The 26,284-nt window shown below is 38.3% G+C and overlaps 1 protein-coding gene across 1 annotated transcript in view; it reads right to left on the bottom strand.

Moving 5' to 3' along the window:
* CPLANE1 (ciliogenesis and planar polarity effector complex subunit 1) overlaps positions 1-26,284 on the bottom strand; it is a 130,488-nt gene that overhangs the window by 34,077 nt on the left and 70,127 nt on the right. Inside the window, exons 33-42 of the mRNA XM_077763477.1 lie at positions 24,884-25,177; positions 23,925-24,695; positions 22,271-22,437; positions 21,061-21,193; positions 20,136-20,190; positions 15,598-15,702; positions 8,180-8,301; positions 7,640-7,835; positions 7,277-7,381; positions 2,017-2,277 (exon numbers count right to left, since the gene is read on the bottom strand). Of these exons, the coding sequence (XP_077619603.1) occupies positions 2,017-2,277; positions 7,277-7,381; positions 7,640-7,835; positions 8,180-8,301; positions 15,598-15,702; positions 20,136-20,190; positions 21,061-21,193; positions 22,271-22,437; positions 23,925-24,695; positions 24,884-25,177 (2,209 nt within the window). The remainder of the gene's footprint in view (positions 1-2,016; positions 2,278-7,276; positions 7,382-7,639; positions 7,836-8,179; positions 8,302-15,597; positions 15,703-20,135; positions 20,191-21,060; positions 21,194-22,270; positions 22,438-23,924; positions 24,696-24,883; positions 25,178-26,284) is intronic.

The raw sequence follows: 26,284 nt of genomic DNA, 5'->3' as shown, positions 1-26,284 counted from the left end.
ATTCTTCTTCACCTTCCCATAGCTGATCACCCTCTGAGTCCTGTGACATCCTTCCCTCCATTCTCAATGCTAACATTATTACTTCTTGGCTTGGTATTCAGTGGATCAGCAATCAGTAAATCCAGTATAGAGCTAGCTACATAAGAATCATTCATGAAGCTTACTAATAACAAATTCCTGGGTCCCACCGTAGGATTACTTAAAGTCAGAATCTGAGGGGTCTGGGTCCATAAGTCTGCAATTCTAACATCTGCAGTTCCCAAGATGACTCTAAGGAGCAGCCAGTTTCAAACCACTATGACCCAACTGATCTCCCTGTTCTCAGTCTTCTCCTCTCCCATCCACCCTCCACACTGCTGCTGCCAGTGTCTAATCGTATCATTTCACTGTTTACAATTCTTCAATGGTTCCTACTTGCCTATTTATGGGATAAAATCCTAATCACTTGACATGGCAAACAATACTTCCCATCATTCCTTAGCTGCCCCTACCTACCTCTACTGCCAGATGTCTTAAAGCGCAGTACCATCAACCTCTACCTCACAATGTTCCATCAGCCTTTCCTTATCTAACTGGTGAGTATCAATTCATTACCAGGTCAAGAGTAAGCTCTACAGAGCCTTCTCTGATGCCACAGCTTCACTCACTCACTCGTCCAGTCACAACAGGTCCTGTGTCCTGCAGTGTTCTCACTGCACTCTGTTCATATGTATATACTGGAGTATACACCTATCTTCCTTTGTTAGAGTCTAAATTGCTTGAGGTTAGTGAGTTTGAATGCCTTACTTATCTTTCCATTCGCACAACTTAGCACATGGCCCAGCATATAGAAGAAGCTCAATGTTTGTTGAAGGAACAAACTCTTGGACTCTGGAGCAAGGGAGGATCAAGACTCAATTCAAGGGTAAGTAACGTATTTGGCTCTAGATATGCTTAATATACTAGAACATAAGGCAACTTTGAAAGTGATTCCTTGGAATAAGGAGTTCCAAAGATGACTCTGAAACTTAACACTCATTCTGAAGTGATAGATCTAAGTCTGGGTTAAAAAAAAAACCAAAAAGGAAAACACCAAATAAACATCATAATAACGTTACATAATAGTAGTCCTACTTCATATTTTTTCAGTGTAATTTTACATATGTTTAATCTTAACTTTTTAATATGTGTTAAAGGTTTGAATTAAAGAAATATTATAAACCTAATACATCTTTTAAAATCTCAACCTGCTAGCAACCTGGAATATTTGTCAAGTAAGTCAACGATGGAATTCTTATCTTGCAGACGAATTTGCATTTCCCAATACAAGGCTTTTAACACACTCAAAATATTTTTACTATTAGTGCCTTAATCTTTATTTTATATAAATTTTACTTCCTAAAAAAACAGGTTGTGCAAAATAATTCATGTTTGAGACTATTTGTCTAACTACCATGATAACACACATAAATAATCTCTTATAAGTATTTTTTAAAGATACAGAAAATGTCTAAGAACTACTATTCCCATTGTATAAAATACTTCAAAGAAACTGAGAATTCCAAATATAAAGAAATAATATTTGTAAAGTTAAATAAATCTTGCTGAAGAAAACAATAATTAAGAGCAGGGTTCATTTAAAACCACATTCTTGTTTTTTAATTCAACTATTTATTTTCCTGGTAGAAAGCACTGGTTCACTTCTTACAAATTTAAGGCACTGGTTCTCAACTGGGGGTCATTTTGCCTCCCAAAGAACATTTGGGAACATCTGAAGACTTTTTTTTATTAATATTATGCTACTAAATATCTTAAAATGCACAGGACAGCTTCCCACAACAAAGAGTTATCTGGCCCAAATATCAGTAATGCTGAGGTTGAGCAACCCTAGCTCAAAAAAACACAAAACACAAAACACAAAAAACAAAAAAAAACCCAAAAGCAAATTTCCCATTATTTTGAAAAATCAAGTGTCTAAAATTACATCACACCAAACTCTAATAACTCAGTACCAAACAAATAGCTAAAATAAAAGACGGCCTACCTTATCACAGTGTCGATCTAGCATTTTTTGTCTGGGACAATCCTGTTCTATGTTTTCAGCAATGTTCTCTATTGCTAACAGTTGTTCATCAATTTTCTGAAGCTTAGAGGTGAGATGCTCTAGCCGGCGAGCTGCAGAGCTCTGCGTGGGGCGAGCCGCAGAGATATCCCGCAGTAGCTCCCACAGCAAATACTCTTCTGCAGCAGTTAACTTGGAGCTCTGCTCTTTGAATTGATAGTCCGGCTTCAGCATATCTAAATATTAATAAAGGTAATATCAGAATTGATTACAATTAAGGGAGAAGTAGATGCTGATGATCTAATTTTCTGAAGATCTCATTTTAAGTCAACGTAACATTCCTTCAGAAATATAACACTTCAGCTTCTTCTGAGTGTTGTCTGTTGTGAAATAAGAATATATAACAGTATTAATATTACCATAGGACTCCATATATAAGGCAGTTTGAATGTTACTTTTACCCTCTGCTTCATCAAAAGCAACTTTATGTAATATTCTTGACTTTTTAAAACTCTACTTGAAAAGCAGCAACGTCCCACAGTAAAAGCCAGGCCTTCTGTGGGCCATTACCAACTCTACATGGGATCTTGGGCTAACATCTAACCTCCCAAGACCAATATCAAAGCCAATGACTCTACCTTACTCTTAAGCTCAAATGATTCTTGTCCCAAATTTGAAACACTTCTTTTTTAAATGCATCCTTTTTCTGGCTTCTGGGTCTCTTCCTTCCCCTACTGGTCTTCCCTCTTAGTGGTCTTCTTGTTCTTCTCCTCTACACCTGCCCCTCTGACCCATCAGTATTTCCAGGGTGCCAGCCTCTGCTCACTTTTCTTCTCACTCTGCTCACTCTCCTCCCTGGGTGATGTCACTGATACATAGGTGACTCTCAAATTCACATGGCACCTTTGTGAGCTCCAGGCCTTAAATCATGTGTCCTGGATATCTCATTTAGGTTGTCCCAAAAGCAATAGCAACCGAAACTCTGCCCCTCCAACCTGTTCCCTCTTCCTGATCCCCCAGGTTGGTGAATAGCACTACCACTCATCCAGGTTCCTAAGCCAGAGGTCTGAGAGTCATTCAAGGTTTTTCTCTTTCCTTCAGATCCAAAGTAACACTAAATATTGATGATTACCAAAAAAATCTCCATTCCTATCACCACTGCTAAGGTGAAGCTTTCACAATAGACAGACCCCAATTAGCATCTCTATCTCTATTTTGCCCCTATCTTCCACACAGATTTTTAAAAAATTTTTTTATTTGAGAGAGAGAAAGGGCAAGAGAAAGCACACGTGAGGGAGACGGGCAGGGGGAAAGAGAGAAAGAAAATCTTTTTCTGTTAAGTTTATTTATTCATTTTGAGAGTAAAGAGAGAGCACGATGTGTGTGCAAGCAGGGAAGGCAGAGAGAGAGAGAGGGAGAGAGAGAGGGAGAGAGAAAGGGAGAGAGAGGGAGAGGGAGAGAGAGGGAGAGGGAGAGAGAGAGGGAGAGAGAAAGGGAGAGAGAGAGGAGAGAGAGGGAGGGAGACAGAGAGGAGAGAGAGGGAGGGAGAGAGAGGGAGAGGGAGAGAGAGGAAGGGAGAGGAAGAGAGAGAGAGAGGGAGAGAGAGGGAGAGAGAGAGAGAATCCTAAGCAGGATCCACTCTGTCAGAGCAGAATCTGACCCGGGGCTCGATCTCACAAACTGTGAGATTATGACCTAAGCCAAGATCAGGAGTCAAATGCTCAAATGACTGAGCCACCCAGGTGCCCCACACACAGATCTTTTAAAACACAAATCTGATATTATTCCTTTCCCACCTCAAAGTCTTCAGCGTTTCTCTAATACCCTCATCTTAAAAGTCCAAATGCCTTAGTGTGAGGACAATGCCATTCAGTCTTTCCTCTGCCTCCTTTTCTACCTCATTTCTTGTTGTTTCTTAAACAAACAAACACAACCATTCCACTGCCCCTAAACAAAATGAAATTCAAGTTTCTTAACCTCTGCAGGCTCTATCAAACCTTCAAGTCATTGCACAATCTATTCTCTCAGTCTGTATGGCCTTTGTCTCACTAAGTCCTATTTTCCTTTAAGATTCCATTTAGGCATCTCTCCTCTCAATAGTCCCAGTCCTCCCTGGAGATGGATTAGATGCTGTATTCCCCAAGAATCTCACCCATACACCTTGACAGCACTTACCATGCTGTGTCATAACCATCTCCTTCTCTGCCTTCCTTTCTTCCTATAGGTGAGCCCACAGGTGGAGAGCCTGATATTACTCCCTTCTTCAGCCCTGATACCTGGCCCCTGTCTTAGTGTTTATTGAATAGCCACTCAAATGAGGATTATGATGTCTGTCCTACCTAACTCAAAGAGGTCTGTGAGGACTGAATTCTGCAACAAAACACTGAAAAATGTGAATCACTAAATGTATGTAAGTAGTGCTTATTATCTTCCCAGCCCCAGCCCCAGTCTAGTGTGAAGCTTCCCATGAGAAGACAATGGTAAATTCCAACGCTGGCAATGGTGGTTGTATTATTCTCCCCTACCTAGTTTGGCCTTACTTTTTTTTTTTTTTTAAATAAGGATTCTCTACACCTCACATGAGGCTTGAACTCATGAACCTGAGATTAAGAGTTGCACACTCTTCTGACTGACCCAGTCACGCACCCCTGGCCTTACCATTTTTAGCTTGACTCTCACAGTACTTTACCATCCATCCTTCCTATTTCTCAGCAGCCTGAAGTGTCTCCCTTAGTCACTCTCAGGAAAGAATTTCATATACAAGCTTTATGTAGAAAATATAGCAAAAGAACCAGACATGTTCAAAGTCCAGAATGACCTACATACATAATGAAACATAGGTTCCCTTTCTCTGGAGAATCTGATCCACTCCCACTGACTAACAGAAAAAAACTCTTCTAGGAGGGCTAAATACTGAGTTCCATTGATGCTGAAATGTTCTCCCTCTGTCCAGCAAAGCTCTGTTTGCTATTGATAGCTGAAAGCATTCTTTTTGGAGATGGTTTCTAAAATAGGAAGCTACTGTCATTTGAAATGGTGAGCAAGTATCACTGAAAGCAGGAATTATTATTTGTTTTGCTTTTGTTTTAAATACCTAGGGCCCCATCCCTCTTTCTGCCTGCCTTTTCCTATAACATAAATCCCACTCAACTCTATTGTGTAACTATATTCTGAATCTTTAAGGTATATTATATAAATACCATCATGGAATTTATTTTCAAAATATAAAACTCTTCCTTTTCATTGGCATTTTAAAGTTGTTTGCTTTAATAAGAGTAGAAGGGTCCGCTGACATAGTTTTATAACCAGATCCAGAGAAGGATCTTCCAAAAGGTAGAATAGACTTGATCTCACTGATGAAGGAAATTAACCTGTAGCTTGTAGTCATTTGAAATCCTGGCTTAGCACATTCTGGGGTCACAGGGAGGTGTATCTGGTTCCAGTTGGTCAGACTTTCAAAAGTTGACAGGTGTGAAAATGAAGGGACATTAACTAAGTTGCATTTGGCTATATGCAACCCACATGATGACCCTGAGGTTGCATCCCACAGAGATACAAGTAAGAATCAGATAAAGTTAATTTACTTGCAAAAAGTACCCAAACTATGAAGTGACAGAGCTGGGACTAAAAACCAGGTGTGTTCTACTTGAATCTAAAAGTTAACCTCTGGGGGCGCCTGGGTGGCTTAGTCGGTTAAGCGTCCGACTTTCGCTTAGGTCATGATCTCGCGGTTCGTGGGTTCGAGCCCCGCGTCGGGCTCTGTGCTGACTGCCAGCTCAGAGCCTGGAGCCTGTTTCAGTCTGTGACTCCCTCTCTCTCTGACCCTCCCCTGCTCACGCTGTCTCTCTCTCTCTCTCAGAAAAAAATAAAACATTTAAAAAAAAAAAAAAAATTTAAAAGTTAACCTCTGGGGCCACTGCGTGGCTCAGTCGGTTAAGTGTCCCACTTCAGCTCAGGTCATGATGTTACACTTCATGGGTTTGAGCCCCTCATCAGGCTCTGTGCTAACAGCTCAGAGCCTGGAGCCTATTTCAGATTCTGTTTCCCTCTCTCTCTGTCCCTCTCCCTTCTGTGCGCTCCCATGCGCATGTGTGCACATGCGCGTGCTCGCTCTCTCTCTCAAAAATAAACTTTTTTAATTAAAAAAATAAAAGTCAAGCTCTTTTCACTTCTCCAGCCTGAAAGATGGTTAGCTTCATACATTCACCCTCCAGTACCCATGAACCAAACAGCTCCAAGTCAGGAGAAAGGGCAAAGCCTTCAAAATCTGAAATTCTAGCACTTACTGGTATACACAGCTGTAACACACATGCTCCCACACATCCTAAGGTGAGGTTTCCCTGCCACCCATCCCTTCCTGACTCCTCCTGTGTATGCACTGTTGATATGCAATTAGCAGGCAGGGCTGGACTCTGCCCCCAAGCATCTGACCACCACAAGGCTGGGGCCACGTCTCCTAACAGCTGTGGAACCCAGAAGAAAGACTGAGTTTCTGTTGCAGGAAGCCTGACTGAATATTAAGGTTAATCTAATCATCTGCTGGATATAATAACTTTAGGTTTTGGAGAAATATTCGTCTAAATCTTGCAAATATTTAGCAATAATGCAACCTGATTTATAACTATAAAGCTGAGTATTTTATTAGTAATATTTTATAGTTGGCTACATACCTGTGTATTTTCTATGTGCTATTCTAGAATCTCTCACCTTTTGAAGTTTATTTTTGATGGAAAGAGAGAAAGAAAAGCATGTGCACGTGTGCAGGGGACGGGTAGAGAGATGGGGGGAGGAAAGAGAGAGAATCCCAAGCACTCTTTGTACTGTCAGCATGGAGGCCAATTTGGGGCTTAGTCTCAAGAACCGTGAGATCACGACTTGAGCCAAAATCAAGAGTCAGAGGCTTAACAGACTGAACCGCCTCTCCTACCTTTTTAAACATGAGAATTCCTTTTTAACACCAAAGCACACATGACATCCCATAGGACATTTATTTTTAGCCTCCTTGATTAAGAAAAGACATATGCACAGAGCTGTAGTCTCCTTGCAAAACATCCATGAGTCCCAGAGCCTTGGAACCACGACTCTACCTCATTTACCTATCTGCCCCTACTCTCCTTAGCAAGGGAAAAGCCCTTTCCTGGTTTCTTTCTGCAGTTACCAAGTTGTAGAGCTTACTTCTATACAACGGTAATTTAGAGAAGGGGCAGAATCGTGTCCCACAGCTAGAGCATTCACCTGTGTCCTGCTGTGTCTCTGAAGCTACAGGAGGGGTGACAGTAGGCTCCTTCTCTTCTGTAATGCCTGCTTTCCAGCTTCTTCCATCCAGAGAGGATGGAGACACTTTTGCAGGTTTAAAAAATAAATCCATGGTGCAAGTGGCAGACTCTATCAAGAATATGAAAAGCATACAAAGACTGATTCTAATCTTCTAAGCAAGGTATTTAAAAGATGAGTAGAACATTTCTAGATATAAATATAAACATCCAGAAGTATAGTGGGTTTGCAGGAGGAGAGCTAAGAGACTTGAGAAGGGGGATGAGGCTAAAGAATTTTTCAAAATGTTTTTAACCTACTTAAAAAGTAAGAAAAAATTATTACCGGCACTCTTAAAACTGTGCAGGGGGGCAGCATTTGTAACTGAAGCTGCCATATGATGTAACTCTGCAGAAGAGGGGACTTCCAGATGGTCACTTTGCTGTCTGACAATATTATCATTTGAAGGCTCTTCTCTGACAGGCAATTCCTGTAGATCATCAGCTTTAATGTCAATTACATTTATGTAAGTGTGTCCAATCTGAACCAAAACACATAAAATCAAAGAGGGTTACATTCTTTTTACGCTTTAGAGCCACTCTGAGCCCTCCTCCCTTGTAAAAAAGAAAAAAACAAAAAACGTTTAATTCTAAATAAGAAGAGCTAATATGAATTTAACTTAGGGAAAGCTGCAGGAGTATGTGTTATGGTCTTAGCTTACAATACTTCGGGGCTTAATATCTAAATCTTATTTTTTTTCTATCTTTTCAACAAAGGTACACAGATGAGATTTTAGCCTCATTTTGTCTATACGAATGAAAAATGCAGATGACCATAATAAATTTTAGCACAAAGGTATTACAACCTCTGTATAAAAAACAATACCAAATTTAGTACCGGATCAGATGGTGAAGGTGACAAAGGTTTCTCTGATATTTCAGTGGAAAGTTTGAGATTTAAATATACATCTGGCGTCAACATTTCAGAAACAGTCAAAGGCTCATGTTCTGAAAATTAAGAAGAGAATCATCAAGAATATTTAAAAAATCCATAAATAGCTCCAAGTCATTAGCATTGTAACAAGTGAACAACAAAAAACATAAATTTTTTTTGTTAAGTGTCTAAGTAGGGGGCAACTTGCTGGCTCAGTCAGTGGAGTGTGTGAATCTTGATCTCAGGGTTGTGAATTTGGGCCCCAGGTTGGGTGTAGAGATTACTTACAAATAAAATCTTTTAAAGAAAAAATCCAAGTAGAAGTTTCACGGGTATAATTCTATTCTATTCTAAGGGCAATTTACTCTGGAGTAATTCATAATTGAATGCAGATTGATTATTGCTTTTTTCATATGACTGATTACAAGAATAATAAAGTATCTAAGTCATGTCAAGAAAATGCTGTAATTTTCTATTTCCATTTCAGATATATTAAGTCATGTTTGTTTAGGAGATTTCAAGAAAATCAGTTTAGGAAATTATAATTTCCTAACTAATTTCATAACTAATTTCTTTTTTTAACTCTCAACATTGTTTCTTGTTATTTGTTTGCTTCTTTTAACAACTTTATTGAAATATAATTCACATCCTTTAAAAGGACTCAATTCAGTAGTTTCTAGTATATTTACAGAGACACTGGCTAAATTTTACCACTTAAAATGTTTAACATTGAAAATTTACAAAAGTCATTAGCTTCTTATTCAAAAGTACAATAAAGAAGGCTGTCACAAACGATTACCAAATGGTGTAATTCTGTGCCTTCTGTCCTAGGACTCTCATTTTACTTCCTAGTGCCCCTAAAGCACAAGCAGGGGAGAAGCAAAAGGAGAAGGAGTGAGAGACTCTTAAGCAGGCTCCACACCTAGCACAGAACCCAACCTGGGGCTCGATCTCAGGATCGTGAGATCATGACATGTGCTGAAACCAAGAGTCAGACACTCCACCAATTTAGCCACCCAGGTGCCCCCTAGCATCTTATTTTTAATAGAATATTACTTTCAAATTTCATATGTAAAATATAACTTATTTTTATAATGAATACTGGAAACTTGGTACCAAGTCTTGAATTAAAACCATATGACAACCAAAAACCTAGAAAAGAGGAAAGTGAACACTTAAACTATCATTCTACCTCTATGGAATCAACTGATTGGTTTTATTCCTGTTTTTTCATGGATGGTAGTAACTCTTGTTTTGGCATCACAAAAACATAGTCTCTAATTAGCATAATCTCTAAATGCTATTATCAGAAAAAAAGAAATCACACCTGATATGGAAGAAATGATCTGTTGACTTTTACAACATTCAGAAACAACTTCTTGAGAAGCAGCTTTTTTATCTTGTAGTCAGGAGATTTGAAGTAAAAAGAAAAAAAAAACATTTAACAAACAGAAAAAAATAAATACATGGATACAGATTTTTAGATATTATGTACTAAAGTTAGTAAAGTAGGCTGCTTAAGAATTTAGTTTTTACACCTCTAAGCCAGCCCTACAAGAAATCCTGAGGGGGCCTCAATGAGAGAAATGTTGCAAGGAATGTAAGGTACCAAGACACGACCGCAAGCATGGATCCTACAAAGAACACAATGACTCTAAACCCATATCTTTCAATAATAACACTGAATGTAAATGCTCCAATCAAAAGACATAAGGTAGCAGAATGGATTAAAAAAAACCAAAATCCATCTATTTGCTGTCTCCAAGAAACCCATTTTAGACCTGAGGACACCTTCAGATTGAAAGTAATGGGATGAAGAAATACCTATCATGCTACTGGAAGTCAAAAGAAAGCTGGAGTAGCTATACTTATATCAGACAAACTGGACTTTAAAGTAAAGGCAGTAACAAGAGCTGAAGAAGGGCATTATATAATAATTACAGGGTCTATCCATCAGGAAGAGTTAACAATTATAAATGTCTCTGCACTGAATATGGAAGCACCTNGAAGAAATTGAAAAATATATGGAAACAAATGAAAATGGAAATACAACAATTCAAACTCTATAGGATGCGATAAAGGCCATCCTAAGAGGAAAGTACATTGTACTCCAGGCCTATTTCAAGAAATTAGAAAAAGGGCAAGTACAAAATCTAACAGCGTACCTAAAGGAACTAGAAGGAAAGCAACAAGAGCACCCTAAACCCAGTAGGAGAAGAGAAATAATAAAAATCAGGGCAGAAATAANCTGGACAACCTAGAAGAAATGGACAAATTCCTAAACACACACTCACTACCAAAATTCACACAGGAAGAGATAGAAAATCTGAACAGACCTATAACTAGTGAAAAACTTGAATCAGTTATCAAAAATCTCCCAACAAATAAGAGCCCTGGGCCAGATGGCTTCCCTCGGGAATTCTACTGGACACTTAAAACAGAGTTAATACCCATTCTTCTCAAGCTATTCCGAAAAACAGAAATCAAAGGAAAACTTCTGGATTCATTCTACGAAGTCATCATCACGTTGATTCCCAGGCAGACAGAGACCCAGGAAAAAAAGAGAACTAAAGGCCAATATCCTTGATGAATACGGACGCAAAAATCTTCAACAAGATACTTTCAAATCGAATTCAACAGCACATAAAAAGAATTATCCACCATGATCAAGTGGGATTCATTCCTGGGCTACAGGGTTGGTTCAATATTCACAAATCAATCAATGTGATACATCACATTAACAAAAGAAAAGATAAAAACTATATGATCCTGTCAATAGATGCAGAAAAAGCATTTGACAAAATACAGCATCCCTTCCTAATAAAGACCCTCAAGAAAGTCGGGATAGAAGGAACTTACTTAAACATCATGAGAAGCCACCTATGAGAAGCCCTCAGCAAACATCATCCTCAATGGGGAAAAACTGAGAGCTTTCCCCCTGAGATCAGGAACACGGCAGGGATGTCCACTCTCACCACTGTTGTTTAACTTAGTGCTGGAAGTCCTAGCATCAGCAATCAGACAAAAGGAAATAAAAGGCATCAGAATTGGCAAAGAAGTCAAACTTTCACTTTTCGCAGACGACATGATAGAAAACCCGACAGACTCCACCAGAAGCCTACTAGAACTGATGCATGAATTCAGCCAAGTTACTGTACAAAAATCAATGTACAGAAATCAGTTGCATTTTTATGCACCAATATTGAAGCAACAGAAAGAGAAATCAAGAAACTGATCCCATTCACAATTGCACAAAAAACTATAAAATACCTAGGAATAAGCCCAATGAAAGATATAAGAGATCTGTATGATGAAAACTATAGAAAACTTATGAAGGAAATTGAAGACACAAAGAAATGGAAAAACATTCCATGCTCATGGATTGGAAGAATAAATATAGTTAAAATGTCATTACTATCCAAAGCAATCTACACATTCAATGCAATCCCAATCAAAATTGCACCAGCATCCTTCTCAAAACTAGAACAAACTATCCTAAAATTTGTATGGAACCACAAAAGACCCCGAATAGCCAAAGTAATATTGAAGAAGAAAACCAAAACGGGAGGCATCACCATCCCAGACTTTAGCCTCTACTACAAAGCTGTCATCATCAAGACAGTATGGTATTGGCACAAAAACAGACACATAGACCGATGGAATAGAGAACTCAGAGTTAGACCCACAAATGTATGGCCAACTAATCTTTGACAAAGCAGGAAAGAGTATTCAATGGAAAAAAGACAGCCTCTTTAACAGATGGTGCTAGGAGTACTGGACGGCAACATGCAGAAGAATGAAACTAGATCATTTTCTCACACCATACACAAAAATAAACTCAAAATGGATAAAGAACCTGACTGTGAGACAGGAAACCAGGAAACCATCAAAACCCTAGAGGAGAAAGCAGGAAACAACCTCCTTGACCTCAACCACAGCAATTTCTTACTTGACACATCCACAAAGGCAAGGGAAACAAGCGCAAAAATGAACTATTGGGACCTCATCAAGATAAAACGCTTCTGCATGGCAAAGAAAACAATCCATAAAACTAATAAGCAAAAGACAGAATGTGAAAAGATAGTTGCAAATGACATATCAGATAAAGGGCTACTATCCAAAATCTATAAGGAACTCACCAAACTCCACACCTAAAAAACAATCCAGTGAAGAAATGGGCAGAAGACATGAACAGACACTTCTCCAAAGAGGACATCCAGATGGCCAACAGACCAATGAAATGATGCTCAGCATCCCTCATCAGGGAAATACAAATCAAAACCACACTGAGATACCACCTCATACCAGCCAGAGTGGCTAAAGTGAACAAATCAGGAGACTCTAGATACTGGCGAGGATGTGGAGAAACGGGCACCCTCCTACACTGTTGGTGGAAATGTAAACTGGTACAGCCCCTCTGGAAAACAGTGTGGAGGTTCCTCAAAAAATTAACAACAGAACTCCCCTATGATCCATCAGAAGCAATGCTAGGATTTACCCAAGGGATACAGGAGTGCTGATGCATAAGGGCACATGTACCCCAATGTTCACAGCAGCACTCTCAACAATAGCCAAAACATGGGAAGAGCCTAAGTGTCCATAACTGATGAATGGATCAAGAAGACGTAGTTTATCTATACCATGGAATACTACATGGCAATGAGAAAGAATGAAATCTGGCCGTGTGTAGCAACGTGGATGGAACTTGAGGGTGTTATACTGAGGGAAATAAGTCAGGCAGAGAAGGACAGATACCATATGTTTGCACGTATAGGTGGATTAGGAGGAACTTAATGGAGGACCATGGGGGAGAAGAAGGGGAAAAATAGTTGGGGAGAGGGAGAGAGGTAAACCATGAGAGACTCTTGAATGCTGAGAACAAACTGAGGGCTGATGGAGGTGGGGGAGAGAGGAAGGGAGGTGATGGGCATGATGGAGGAGAGCACTTGTTGGGATGAGCACTGGGTGTTATATGGAAACCAACTTGACAATAAACTATTTAAGAAAAAAAGGAAAAAAGTAATTTAGTTTTTAAAAATTAATGATAATTTCAGATTTTGTTATTATTCACCGTGGGCCTGATACTTAAATGATAAGAGACTTCTAGCTAACAGGCTGCCAGCTTTAGAAGATTACCTAGCAGCAAAGTATCTCTAAGGCTATAGCAAAGTCTTTAACTCTTAAGAATGTTTCTCAAATGCATCTTCACAATTTGCATCAAAAAAATATCTACATGCTCAATCTTATTTCAGATAGAAAGCAAAACTAAACAGTGAGATGCAGTTTTATGACCTGGCAGATGAGTAAAGATAAAAGAGTTAAATCAAAGTGACTATGAAAAAAAAAAAGGGCCCATATGTGAACAGATACTCATTGAGGCATTATTTATAGGAGAAAATACCAGAAACCACCTAATGCATTCAACAATAAACAACTAGTTAAGGACATCTGGGTGGCTAAGTTGGTTAAGCATCCCACTTTGGCTCAGGTCATGATCTCTCAGTCTATGAGTATGAGCTCCATGTAAGGCTGTGTGCAGACAGCTCAGAGCCTGGAACTTACTTCAGATTCTGTGTCTCCCTCTCTCTTGCCCCTCCCCTCCTCACAATCTCTCTCTCTTTCAAAAAAAACAAACATTAAAAAAAAATTTAAAGAACTGGTTAAATATTTTATGGCACAGAAGGAAGAAAGAATATGCTTACAAAGTACTTTTTGATGACACGTATATTCAGCATAAGCAGAAATCAAAGTGATCCAAAATATAGGTAACCTCTGTTACCCAAATCTAATCATTCTTAAAAATATGCTGCATAGTCAGATACCAGGAAACTTTTTAAATGGGGGAGAAAAAAGGTATCCCAGCGCATCCAATACTGCCAAACATTATTAAATAATTCTTAAACATTTAAATAACTATCCATCAAGGATTACTAAACAAAGCATTTTGAACATCACTTCTTAGCTAACATTCATTTAATCCATCAATTTGTGTGCAATATGCAATAATATTGACCATACTGGATAGAATACTGATGCAATATTGCAAACATATACTATATGCTTAAAATGTAAGTAAATATATAGTATAATACAAATAAATACTCTACTATAACATAAGTATATGCTACAGTTTATACACTCTAGGGGTGTGTGTGTGTGTGTGTGTACTATATATGTTTGAACTATAGTGTAAATAAATAATGAAATAATATGTTAAAGAGACTAAGTAGAGAGTGTCCAAAGGTAGCTGGGTAAAAAACAAACACTGGGACCCACAAGGGGTTAAATTCTCAGGGAAGATAGCAATAATATTTGGAAGAGGATAGTTCAGAGAGGGATGACACCTGAACTGTATACTGTATCAAACTATGTAAAATGTGCTAAAGACTACTGAAAGAAAAATCGTCAAAATGTTACTTCTAAGTGGCATGATTATAGTTAATTTCACCCTCTCCATAGCTTGTTACATTATACAAATATTCTATAATGATCATATATTATTTTAAAACCATATAAATTAATACTATTTTATAATAACACAAATTAGAGGTTTAAAAAAGCACTTGCAAGGTTCTGAACACAGTTAAGAGCAACTGTTCCCTAAATATCGTAGAAAAGAACTGCTACAGCACAAAGATCAGAGAACTTACATTAATGAGGAGATTTGTCAGGCAAAATTCCAAATAATAGATCCTTCAACTTTTCTTTTCTCTGTTCTTGGACACAATTACACATGTCCTTCCCACAGCATTTCCCACCTAGTCCTCTTCCTAACTCAGCTTCACCAGCCATAGTCCCAGGCCTCTCAGTCTTAGGCACAAAATCCAAGGGAAGGCAATTAATAGCATAGAGAATTCAAATCCAAAAATTGTTTTTACTGATTTAGGGTGCAGTCTGTGGAATTTTGAACAAAAATCTCTACTGTGTTTTAACTGAGTTACCATAAATTCAAGTGAAAATTTAAAGTTTAAAATTTGTCAGGGCACCTCGGTGGCTCAGTCATTTAAGCGTCTGACTTCAGCTCAGGTCATGATCTAATGATTCATGAGTTGAGCCCCGCAATGGATTCTGTGCTGACAGCTCAGAGCCTGGAGCCTGCTTCAGATTCTGTGTCCCTCTTTCACCCTGCCCCGTGCCTGCTTGCTGTCTCTCTCTCTGTCTCAAGAATAAACATTAAAATCGTTTTCAAAAAATAAAGTTTAAGCTTTTAAAGTATATACCAGGGTTGAAGACAAGAACCTGGGATTACTAACTACTATCACATAACTTAAAATTCACTTTAAGACATTGTTTTGAAGAAAAAAATCTAGATATATTCAATATTACAAAAAAATATGAATTTTAAAAATTAAAGTAAAATAGCATTTTACCTGGGTCTGTATTTGTACTTGCATCCTGACATTCTACAGGTTTCTTTTTTACAGAGGCCATGAAATGCAATCCAGCTGAAGTATTAATATCATCTTGTAGCATTTCTTAAATATAACAACAAAACATTGAAAGCAATCATTGAGAACCCAACATATCCAAAGCAGAGTACCTAACTCAAAGGAGGCAAGGTTTGGGGTGTCCAAATGTTATCAAAATTAACCTTATTTAAAAAAGTTTTTTTAATGTTTATGTTTGAGAGACAGAATGCGAGTGAGGGAAGGGCAGAGAGAGGGGGAGACACAGAATTTGAAGCAGGCTCCAGGCTCTGAGCTGTTCAGCAGAGAGCCCAATGTGGGGCTCAAACTCACTGTGAGATCATGACCTGAACTGAAGTCTGAACCTTAACTGACTGAGCCACCTAGGTGCCCCTAAAATGGACATTCTGAACGAGGTGGTGCCTACATTAACTCTCAAAGGCAGCTCAGTGAATTCAAAACCAAAACTGTGGAGGATTCTGTACATCTAGCCTAGAACCTAGATGCTCTTCTAGCAATGAATATCCAGTAGAAAATGTTATGCAAGAAAATGATACGGTCAGATTGATGTTCTAGAAAAACCACCCCAGCCAGTGTGTGGAAAGTAGATTTGAGTGGATAAAAGTGACGACAATCAGGTAGATGAAGCAACTGGAACAGTTCAAATAAGAACCTTTAGTAGTGTGGAGGAGTAATGAAAGAGGACACATTTATAAATTACAAAGGAGGTAAAGGGACACCTGGGTGGCTCAGTCAGTTAACCATCCAACTCATGGCTTCAGCTCAAGTCATGATCTCACAATTTGTGGGTTTGAGTCCCACATCAGGCTCTGCACTGTCAGCTTGGGATTCTATCTCTCTCTCTCTCTCTGCCCCTCCCTTGCTTGCTCTTTATCTCTCTCTCAAAATAAATAAAGAAAGAAGGAAGTAAAATAGGCAAGACCTATTTTACTGGATGAGAAGGCAGAGGAAGACAGAATTCAGATAATCAATGTTTTGGGATTGAGTTGGTCATAACACAAATGGAGATGGAGAATTAGGAGAACAAACCAGTTGGTGGGGAGGGATAACAAATTCAGACTGTACATGCTGCGCTTGAGTTAATTTCCACCTAAGTGGAGAAGTTCAGCAGCAAGTAGAAATGAAATCCAAACTCTATTATGGGAGTCTCGGTTTAGATGTGGATTTTCTTGGGAGATCATCCAGGAAAACAAAGTAGAATAAGAGACTATCAGTGTGCATGGGTGGCTCAATTGGTTAAGTGGCCAACTTCAGCTCAGGTCATGATCTAGCAGTTCGTGAGTTCGAGCCCTACGTAGGGCTCTGTGCTGACAGTTCTGAGCCTGGAGCCTGCTTCTGATTCTGTGTCTCCCTCTCTCTCCGCCCCTCCCTTGCTTGCTCTCTCTCTCTCTCTCTCAAAAATAAACATTAAAAATTTAAGGAAATAAAAGAATAAGAGATCATCAATATGGCAATGGCAGTATACTACCATTATATATACATATATACTACCATAAATATACATATAGGGGTGCTTGGGTGGCTCAGCTGGTTAAGCATCGTGACTCCTGATATCAGCTCAGGTCTTGATCTCAGGGTCATGAGTTCAAGCCCCACACTGGGCTCCCTGCTAGGTGTTGAGCCTGCTTAATGCACACGCACGTGCACACACACACACACACACACACACACACATTTAGTCTTTATCCTTGGTTCTAAGCATGGAGTTCCTTAAGTCTTTGTAATTTCTTGAGTAATAGGAGTGTCTGTCATTATATCTGAGTTTATTTTAATGAAGTGACTCTTGATAGGCCCCTAGATAGCTTCAGGATAGGTGCTGGTTACTAAAGGGATGAAGCACATGATTAGAGGGTTAGAACTATCATTAGCCCCATGATACCCCTATCTCTGGGGGGCGGTCGGGGTGGAAAGAGCAGCTGGAGATGTAGTTCAATCACCAATCATGTCTTTACAATGAAACCTCAGTAAAAATCCTGAAATAATGAGGCTAAGGGGGCTTCTGGGTTGATGAGCAAGGGGATATGCTGGGAGAGTGGTGTACCAGGGAGGATATGGAAGCTCTGTGCCTTCAATCCCCATACGTTCCTTTATGCATCTCTCCCATTTGGCTATTCCTGAATTGTATCCTTTATAATAAAACTATAATCGTAAGTAAAGCACTTCTCTAAGTTCCTGAATCACTGTAGCAAATTAGTAAACCTGGAAGGTGAGTCATGGGAATGCCTGAATTTGCAGTTGCTTGGGCAAAAATGCAGGTGTATGGGGACCCCGTTTGTAGCTGATAGCTTGAATTGGCAAGTCTTTTGGGACTGAGCCATTAATTTGTGACATCTGTGTTAACTCTGGGTTATTGTCAGACTTGAAGTGAACTATAGGACACCAGCTGGTATAAGAAAAGTAGAGAATGATTGTTGTTTGAAATAACACAATACCTATCCACAGGAATACTATGCAGTCCTTAAAAATGGCATTGTAGAGGGGCGCCTGGGTGGTTTAGTAGGTTAAGCATCCAACTCTTGATTTTGGCTCAGGTTGTGATCTCATAGTTTGTAAGACAGAGCCCTGTGTTAGTCTCTGCGCTGACAGCACAGAGCTTACTGGGTTTCTCTCTCCTCTTTCTGCCCTTCTCCTGCTTGTGTGTGCTTGCTCTCTCTCAAAATAGATAAACTTTTTAAAATAATGACATTGTAGAATATCTAGTGATATGGGAAGATATCTACCTTAATACTAGTATNATATATGTATGTATTTACAAAAATATTTGAGTAAGAGCATTCAAAAAATAAACCCTGGGGGAATATTAACACTGGCTATCTCTAAACAGAAAAATTATAGAATGGGCACCTGGGTGTTTCAGTCGGTTAAGCATCTGACTTCAGCTCGGGTCATGGTCTCGCAGTTTGTAGGTTCAGGTCCCACATGGGGCTCTGAGCTAACAGTGAGGATCCTGCCTGGGATCCTCTCTCTCTCTGCCTCTCCTCCACTCTTTCTCTCAAAATAAATAAATAAACTTTAAAAAACATATATGGGAGATTTTAGGGGGAGGATTTTAATATTCTTCCTATTCCTATTTATATTTCCTAAATTTTCCTCAGTGAACATGTATTACCATCACAAAGCCAAAAAAAAAAAAAAAAAGAAAAGAAAAGAAAGAAAAGAGGAAAAAAACCCAAACCAGTGTTAAAAATGAAAAAGTGATTTTAAGACGAGTGGGAAAGAATAACAAAAGGATTAGGAAACAGAGACAGAAGTTAGGCAAGCAGGTCAGTTAGGAATAAAAAGCCGGCTTGGTTTAGGCACACAGAGGCCTGATGCAGGGCAGTGGTATCAACAGAGAGAGGGAGGACCACATCAAGGACTAAGTGAAAGAATGGGATAACAAAGGTGAGGGGTAAATCAAGGGTGGCTTTCGAGGTAAAAGTCTTGACCAGTCAAGAGAACGGTGATATCACTAATGGCAAGATGCCAGTTTAAGTATTTGGACACGTTAAGTTTATTTTATTTTTTTTAATGTTTTTTATTTATTTCTAGGAGAGAGAGAGACAGCGTGAGCAGGGGAGGGTCAGAGAGAGAGGGAGTCACAGACTGAAACAGGCTCCAGGCTCTGAGCTGGCAGTCAGCACAGAGCCCGACGCGGGGCTCGAACCCACGAACCGCGAGATCATGACCTAAGCGAAAGTCGGCCACTTAACCGACTAAGCCACCCAGGCGCCCCTGGACACGTTAAGTTTAAAGTGAAAGTAGAAAAGAAAGATGAGGGAGGGTAGATGTGTCTTGGAGTATCATTTGAGTATAACTGAAGCCATGAGAGTGAATGTTTATATGACAATTACTGAGGAGAATACATGCATTTGGTGGCAAGAAGTAAACTGTCCAACTAGAGAAAGAAGAGAATTTACTATCTTCTAAACAAGTACTCTTTTCTGAATATTCCTTACTTTAATGTGCATGTATTTTCTATGATGAATTCAACAGGCATGTTCTTCCGTAATTTCCTTTTAGGCCTTATAATATCAGCATCTTATTTGAGATTCTAATTAATTGCCCTGCTTTACTGTAGAAATCAGCAACTTTTTTCTGTAAAGGGCCAGATAATAAATATTTTCAGCTTTGCATACTATATGGTTCCTCTTGCAATAAATAAACCTTGCTACAGTGTAAAACTTGTCACAAACAATGTGTAAATAAATAGGCATGGCTGTGTTTCAATAAAACTTGATTTACATAAACAGGTGTGGTCTGGATCTGGCCTATGAGCCATAATTTGTCAACCACTGCTCTACCAGATAACACATCAGAACACAACACATACACACACACACATACACACACACACATACACACACACACACACACACACACATACTCTCCATCTTATCACAGATAAACTGAAAATAATTGTCTCATTTTTATATATGTAATTCTGGAAAACTCATTTCAATTTTGAACTGAGACACTACATTAATCATGCTTATACATACCAAAAGGAATGTCAAAATCATCCAAAGGCTGGGAACCACCATGTTCTTGTCGTTCCTAAATGAATCCCCAAATTATCAATCTTGTAACTCAAAGACATTCATTATTTTGTGAAAAAAAAAAAAAAAAAGAAACATTTAATAGCTAAGAGGACTGTTGAATTTTTAGGTATAGGTTCGAATCCTATTCTAGAAATATTTATTTACACTATCAAAGCAACTCTACCAAGGAGCTCACAAAACTCACTAGTCAAACAATAAAAAAGAACATTACCAATTTAATAATGCAGTTACTAAACTACAATGTTCTCTACTGCAAAGGAGTTTTAACACTCAAATAATAACCCACCTATCAAAACTGCTCGTGAAGTCAACATTTTTACTAAGCGCCGCCCCACATGCTCTTGAGGACTTACTGAAGTATACTTTTAAAAAATCCTTGCAAACAAAACTGTTCGTGTTTATTTAATTTGTTGCAAAAATAAGTAAACAGTCACCAAAGTTAGAAGGAATGTTTGAAAAGATCTGATTTAAATATATAGCTTACATAACAAACCTATGTGTAGGGAATGCTGGAAGCAGCCTAAAGAGATCAAACTGTATTAGGAGTAATCCAAAGAACATATATGGTATGCATTAAGAGATCACAGAAAAAAGCAAGGAGTGATTTCAAATATAAAGAAGTCACATAAGCAGATGCTCTACACTACAGTTTTTGATTTACCACCAACTTGCTTTTTACATTTGCAACTGTAGGTCTGCTGTTCCGTGAAGGGATACAGCAGGGTTTATGTACCTGCTTCACATCTTTAATGATGTAAAGATTCTCCTAGTCACAATCAGAAGCTTCCAGCAATCAGAAGACTAGATAAACCAGAGACATTCCAATCTCTGTGTATATGTGTATATGTATAGCAGTTTTCTGTACCTTGGATTTCGTAACTATTTCTGAATCATTATCATTAACAACGGAACTCTCTGGCTGGAAAGCCACACTTGGTTTTCCCCTTAGCTCCTCTGATATTTTTTCTTGTAGCTCTTTCTCAGCTCGTCGTCTTTGTCTGTTAAAAACAATAGTATAAAATATGTGTCTACTATTTTAGTAACATCAGTTTTTTACTTATATCATGCTCTACAGGGAGACAATTATCAAAATTATGTCAATAAATTATTTTCAAAGGCATATAATTAGATTAGTAGGATACTCTGCTAGAACACAGGCAAACATAAGAAAATGTCAGGGACACATTAAAGTTATTTCTAGTTCCTCAACTACTGCACTGACTTCTTCTGGAATCTCAGGTCAGAGTCACACCTTCTAGGTAATTTTCAAACTCTCTTTTCTACAAACTCTAAGCTGATCCCAGGAAACCTATGGGATACCTCCATTCACCCTTCTGAAGAAGTTAAGCACACTTAAGTGACCTTGGTGGGATTTCACCAAAAAAGAGAGAAAAGTCAAGAAGACTTACTTTGAAGAAGGAATACCTGAAAAAGATGGAAGAAAAGAACCATTTCTGGAAGAAAGGCACTGGTATCAGATTTTAGGGTCTGATAAATGGAAATTTTTAAAATATCTTCTAGACTCCGTAATAACCTATCAGTCAATATATTTTTGAACACACATTATGAGTAACACTATAAATGCTTTTCATTAGAAGTCACAGCCTTGCTTTTTTAGCATGTTTCTTAGTATACTGAAACAATTCACATCACTTACCCTCCTGCTTCTTATGTAAGAATCTGGAGGATATGGTAAGATTAATAACAGTATTACTTCAGTGTATTAGACAGTACACAGAATATTGTATGAGATGCCAAAGGTTTATCCTGCAAAAGAAAACTGCTAATAATGTTACAGAAAAATGTAAAAGAATCTTCTGGCCTACGAATTCTAGTAAAGAATTCCTTAATAAAATGGAAAAAAATAATAGTATTTATCTGTCATAATATAGGAATTTACCTCATCACGAAATGTGTTCAAATGCATGACACTTGATAAGAAAATCGAACATGCAGTTGTGTATAGGCTGGGAGGTTGAACCAGATAACTTTCACTTTTCTAATTATATTATTTTAACTAATAATAAATTTGAAGGTAAGTGATAGTCTCAAACAAAATTCCACTTAAAACTTGCCTTTTTTTACTGTCCTTTCCTTGTCTCACTTCAGATGGTTCTATTTTGACCTTTAGAAGCTGAAGTTGTCCAGAATCGCCTTGTTCAAATAAATTAGGTGCTAGTTTCTCTTGGTTTTGTTTGAATGCAATGAGGTTCTCGAGGGGAATAAGTTGTGGGCTTTTGTACTATAAGAAATAAAGCATAATAATTTAAAGTTACAAATCTCAATTACAGAATATGTAAAAAAAAAAAAATGAAGAAAACCTTGGTTTAAATTAAAATGGCAGAGACAGAACATGTCAAAGATAACAAACTGATTTGGACTTGTAAGGTGAGTATCCAGAGCTTAAAGAATGAATGAGTTTAGAGTGCTAGAAATTCCAACTGGGTCATCCTACTTCAGAAGCTAAGCTAGAAATCCTCACCTTCTTAATTTCTATTCTATATTAAAAATCTTATAATTATAAATAAAATACATAATGTCTAGCATTTGACTTAAAATTCTCTGGAAAGGGAAGATACAGAGAAGTGGAGATTATGGATGAAACAGATTAACAGTATGTTGATAAGTATTGATGTCAGATGATATTAACTTGGTTCATTATACTGTTTTAATAAAAAAAATTTCTTTAAATCCCTCTCAAAATGTCTATTTTCCACACCTTTAATCTTTTCTTTTTTGTTCATAATATGTTCAGAAAAAAGGTGTGGTAAGTACTTCTCCTAAAGAGTGACCATTTTTTTTCCCAGTACCATCATCTTCAAATTGTAAAATTAAGTGTGCCAGAGAATGAATTATTCAATTCCCTAAGACAGTACTACTGACAAAAAATTAGAGCCTAAACAATTTGAATTTCATAAATTAAAACTTACAAATTTAAGGGGGATTTTGTGGCTTTATAAACATTCAATCTTTTTAATGTTTTCAATTTTGTGCTTTAAAAATACACCATTTTTTTATTATGCACAACTACTTACAGATCTGGGTCTATTTAACAATTTTAAACTTTAACAGATTTTAAGGCAATCATATCACAATTACTAGGAATGTCAAATAATATATGTGTGCATGCTTGCACATGTGCTCTCCCTTTCCTTCTCTCAATACACACACACACACACACACACACACACACACACACACCTACCCACATAAACAAGAATACTGGTCATTTTACTTATTTCTTCTCTGAGCAGCAGAAATACCTATGAAAAAGTCTGACAAATTCTAGTATTGGTGTACAAGACAGACCAAAAAGCTTTAAAATACCTAATTACCATTTTAAACTGGATTTTTATATGTTATTTCCAATAACAGAAGCATTATTTTTATTTAAAAAAATTTAGAAGAATTATTTTTAAAAAAGAAACATGGAATGCCATAAAAGACTCTTAACTACAGAGAACAAACTGAGGGTTGCTGGTGGGGTGGTGGACGGTGGGATAGGCTAAATGGGCAAGGGGCATTAAGGACACTTGTTGGGATGAACACTGGGTATCATATGTAAGTGATGACTCACTAAATTCTACTCCTGAAATCATTATTACACTATATGTTAACCTGGATTTAAATAAAATTTAAAACTTAAAAAAATGTAGTGTAATTGCATGTATAGGTTCATGGTATGAAAAATGCAGGACTGCTTTTGCATTGCTCTGCCAAAATCATTACCGTATTTTCTGGGAATAGGCATGAATGAAGTAATGATAGCCTTGGGTATTTTCTTTCTTCTGCTACAGTTCTCATAGGTATTGAGGGAATTGTCACTGATGCTCTTGAGGCAGAGGAAAATACATAAGGAGGCTTAAGTTGCAGGTGCAATAATGGAAGTCCGAAGGAATTCTGAGGCGATATTTCAAGGAACCCTGGCTTAACATCAAGTAGTTTTTCTGGTTTTATAAATACTGTAGAGCCTTGTTGAGGTGTCATGCTTTCATGTCCAACACAACGATCCACATTCACAGGCTTAGGGGTTTCCGTAATTCTAGTTTCTGCCCATTTCTTCTGCTCCACTGCTTTTTTTATGGCTTCAGTATTATACTGGCTCAAATTCAGATGGGACACTGAAGTCGTGTGCATTGCTTTCTGTAGCAAAGGAGGCTGGAAGGAATCAGATAATCCCCAAGCCTCTCTTGGCTGTGGTGGGGGCCTGAAAGGAACTTGCAGAGCTCTTCCTGTATGGAAGGAAAGGGGCTTAAATTCATGCTTAGGCTGAAACTGAAGCAAAGGAAAACCATCACTAGGCCTGAAAGTTTTTGAGGCTGGGATAAGTCTTGGTGTCTTCAGAATGGCAGAAGATGGGGACAAAAGGTGGAGGGCAGTATTTCCAGCAGGAGCTGAAGACAGTGCAGGAGTTGGTAAGCTCTGAGATGCTGGAGTTAATCCTGTATTCTGAGGTGGGCCTTCTGATGGACATAAAGGAACACTCCCATGTGATACATTCTGGAAGAGAAAAAAAGCTAACATGTAAGTTTAGAATATATTACAAATGTCTTATTTTTTTAATGATGTTCTATGTGTTTTGAAGGGGGTGGAATACACTAACTGCTAAAAAGTTATTTGCTCAAATAACAAAAAGCCAACAACTGAACTACTAGAACAATTTTTAATGGTATTTTTAAATGCGTTACCTGTACATTCCCATTACTATTTTGATCAGCCTGCACAATTCCTTTATGGCAGTGCAGATTCTTCTCGGCAGGCTCTCTAGTATACTCTCCCATGGATTGTGGCTTCATAAAAGATTTCTCCTTAAAATTTCTACTGGTGTCATCAACATCACTACTCCCTCTTGTGGGGTTTGATACTTGGCTTCCCACCAAATGCACAGCCTGAGACTGCTGTAGAAGTTGATGTATTTCCGGGAGATTGGCAAAGGATGATCCTACTATTTGCATTAGGCTCATGAAGTTGATCTGTTGCAGCTAAAACAAAATAAAATTTAAACATTTTAAAACATAGTGAAAAGAATCTAAAGAAACAACAATAATCATCTGAGTATTCCACATCAGTCATACTTTTAATGTTTATTTATTTATTTAACTTTATTTTTGAGAGATAGTAAGAGACAGAGTATGAGCGAGGGAGGGGTAGACAGAGAGGGAGACACAGAATCTGAAGCAGGTTCCAGGCTCTGAGCTGTCAGCACAGAGCCTGACATGGGGCTCAAACTCACAGAGCTGTGAGATCATATCCTGAACCAAAGTTGGCTGCTTAACTGACTGAGCCACCCAGGCACCCCCACAACAGTCATACTTTTGTCTTAATATCTGTCAGACCCATGAATGCTGCGCAGGAAGCAAAACTGAGAGAGATTTTTTTAAAAAGGAAAAAAAGAATCACTCCCTGTTTTCAAGGAGCTGTCAACTGGAAATATGAACCCAGAATGAGACTTGGGACTATATATAAAGCAATTTAAATAAACAACCCAGGAATAATAAAGGAGTGATCAGATGGTATAGAATGAGGATAATTAAAGAAGTCCTAAAATGGGTGTGTTGTGATCAGCTTTTCAGGAGGAAAAAAGGCAAGGATTAGCAAACAGGTGAAGAATGAGGAATTCCCACGGAAAGCCTGACTAGGTGAAAGACAAAGGCATGCACCAGTAGTTGATAAACTCAGCTGCACATTAGAATCACCTGAGAAGCATTTAAAAATCTCCATGGTCAAACGATGCTCAGCATCCTTCCTCATCAGGGAAATACAAATCAAAACCACACTGAGATACCACCTCACGCCAGTCAGAGTGGCTAAAATGAGCAAATCAGAGAACGCGAGATGCTGGCGAGGATGTGGAGAAACGGGCACCCTCCTACACTGTTGGTGGGAATGTAAACTGGTGCAGCCCCTCTGGAAAACAGTGTGGAGGTTCCTCAGGAAACTAACAATAGAACTCCCCTATGACCCAGCAATAGCACTGCTAGGAATTTACCCAAGGGATATAGGAGTGCTGATGCATAGGAGCACATGTACCCCAATGTTCATAGCAGCACTCTCCACAATAGCTAAAACATGGAAAGAGCCTAAGTGTC

The sequence above is a fragment of the Crocuta crocuta genome, unplaced genomic scaffold (assembly GCF_008692635.1).
Source record: "Crocuta crocuta isolate KB4526 unplaced genomic scaffold, BGI_CrCroc_1.0 scaffold4, whole genome shotgun sequence".
NCBI classification, from domain to species: Eukaryota; Metazoa; Chordata; class Mammalia; order Carnivora; family Hyaenidae; genus Crocuta; species Crocuta crocuta.
This window is presented reverse-complemented; position numbering and strand designations above follow the sequence as displayed.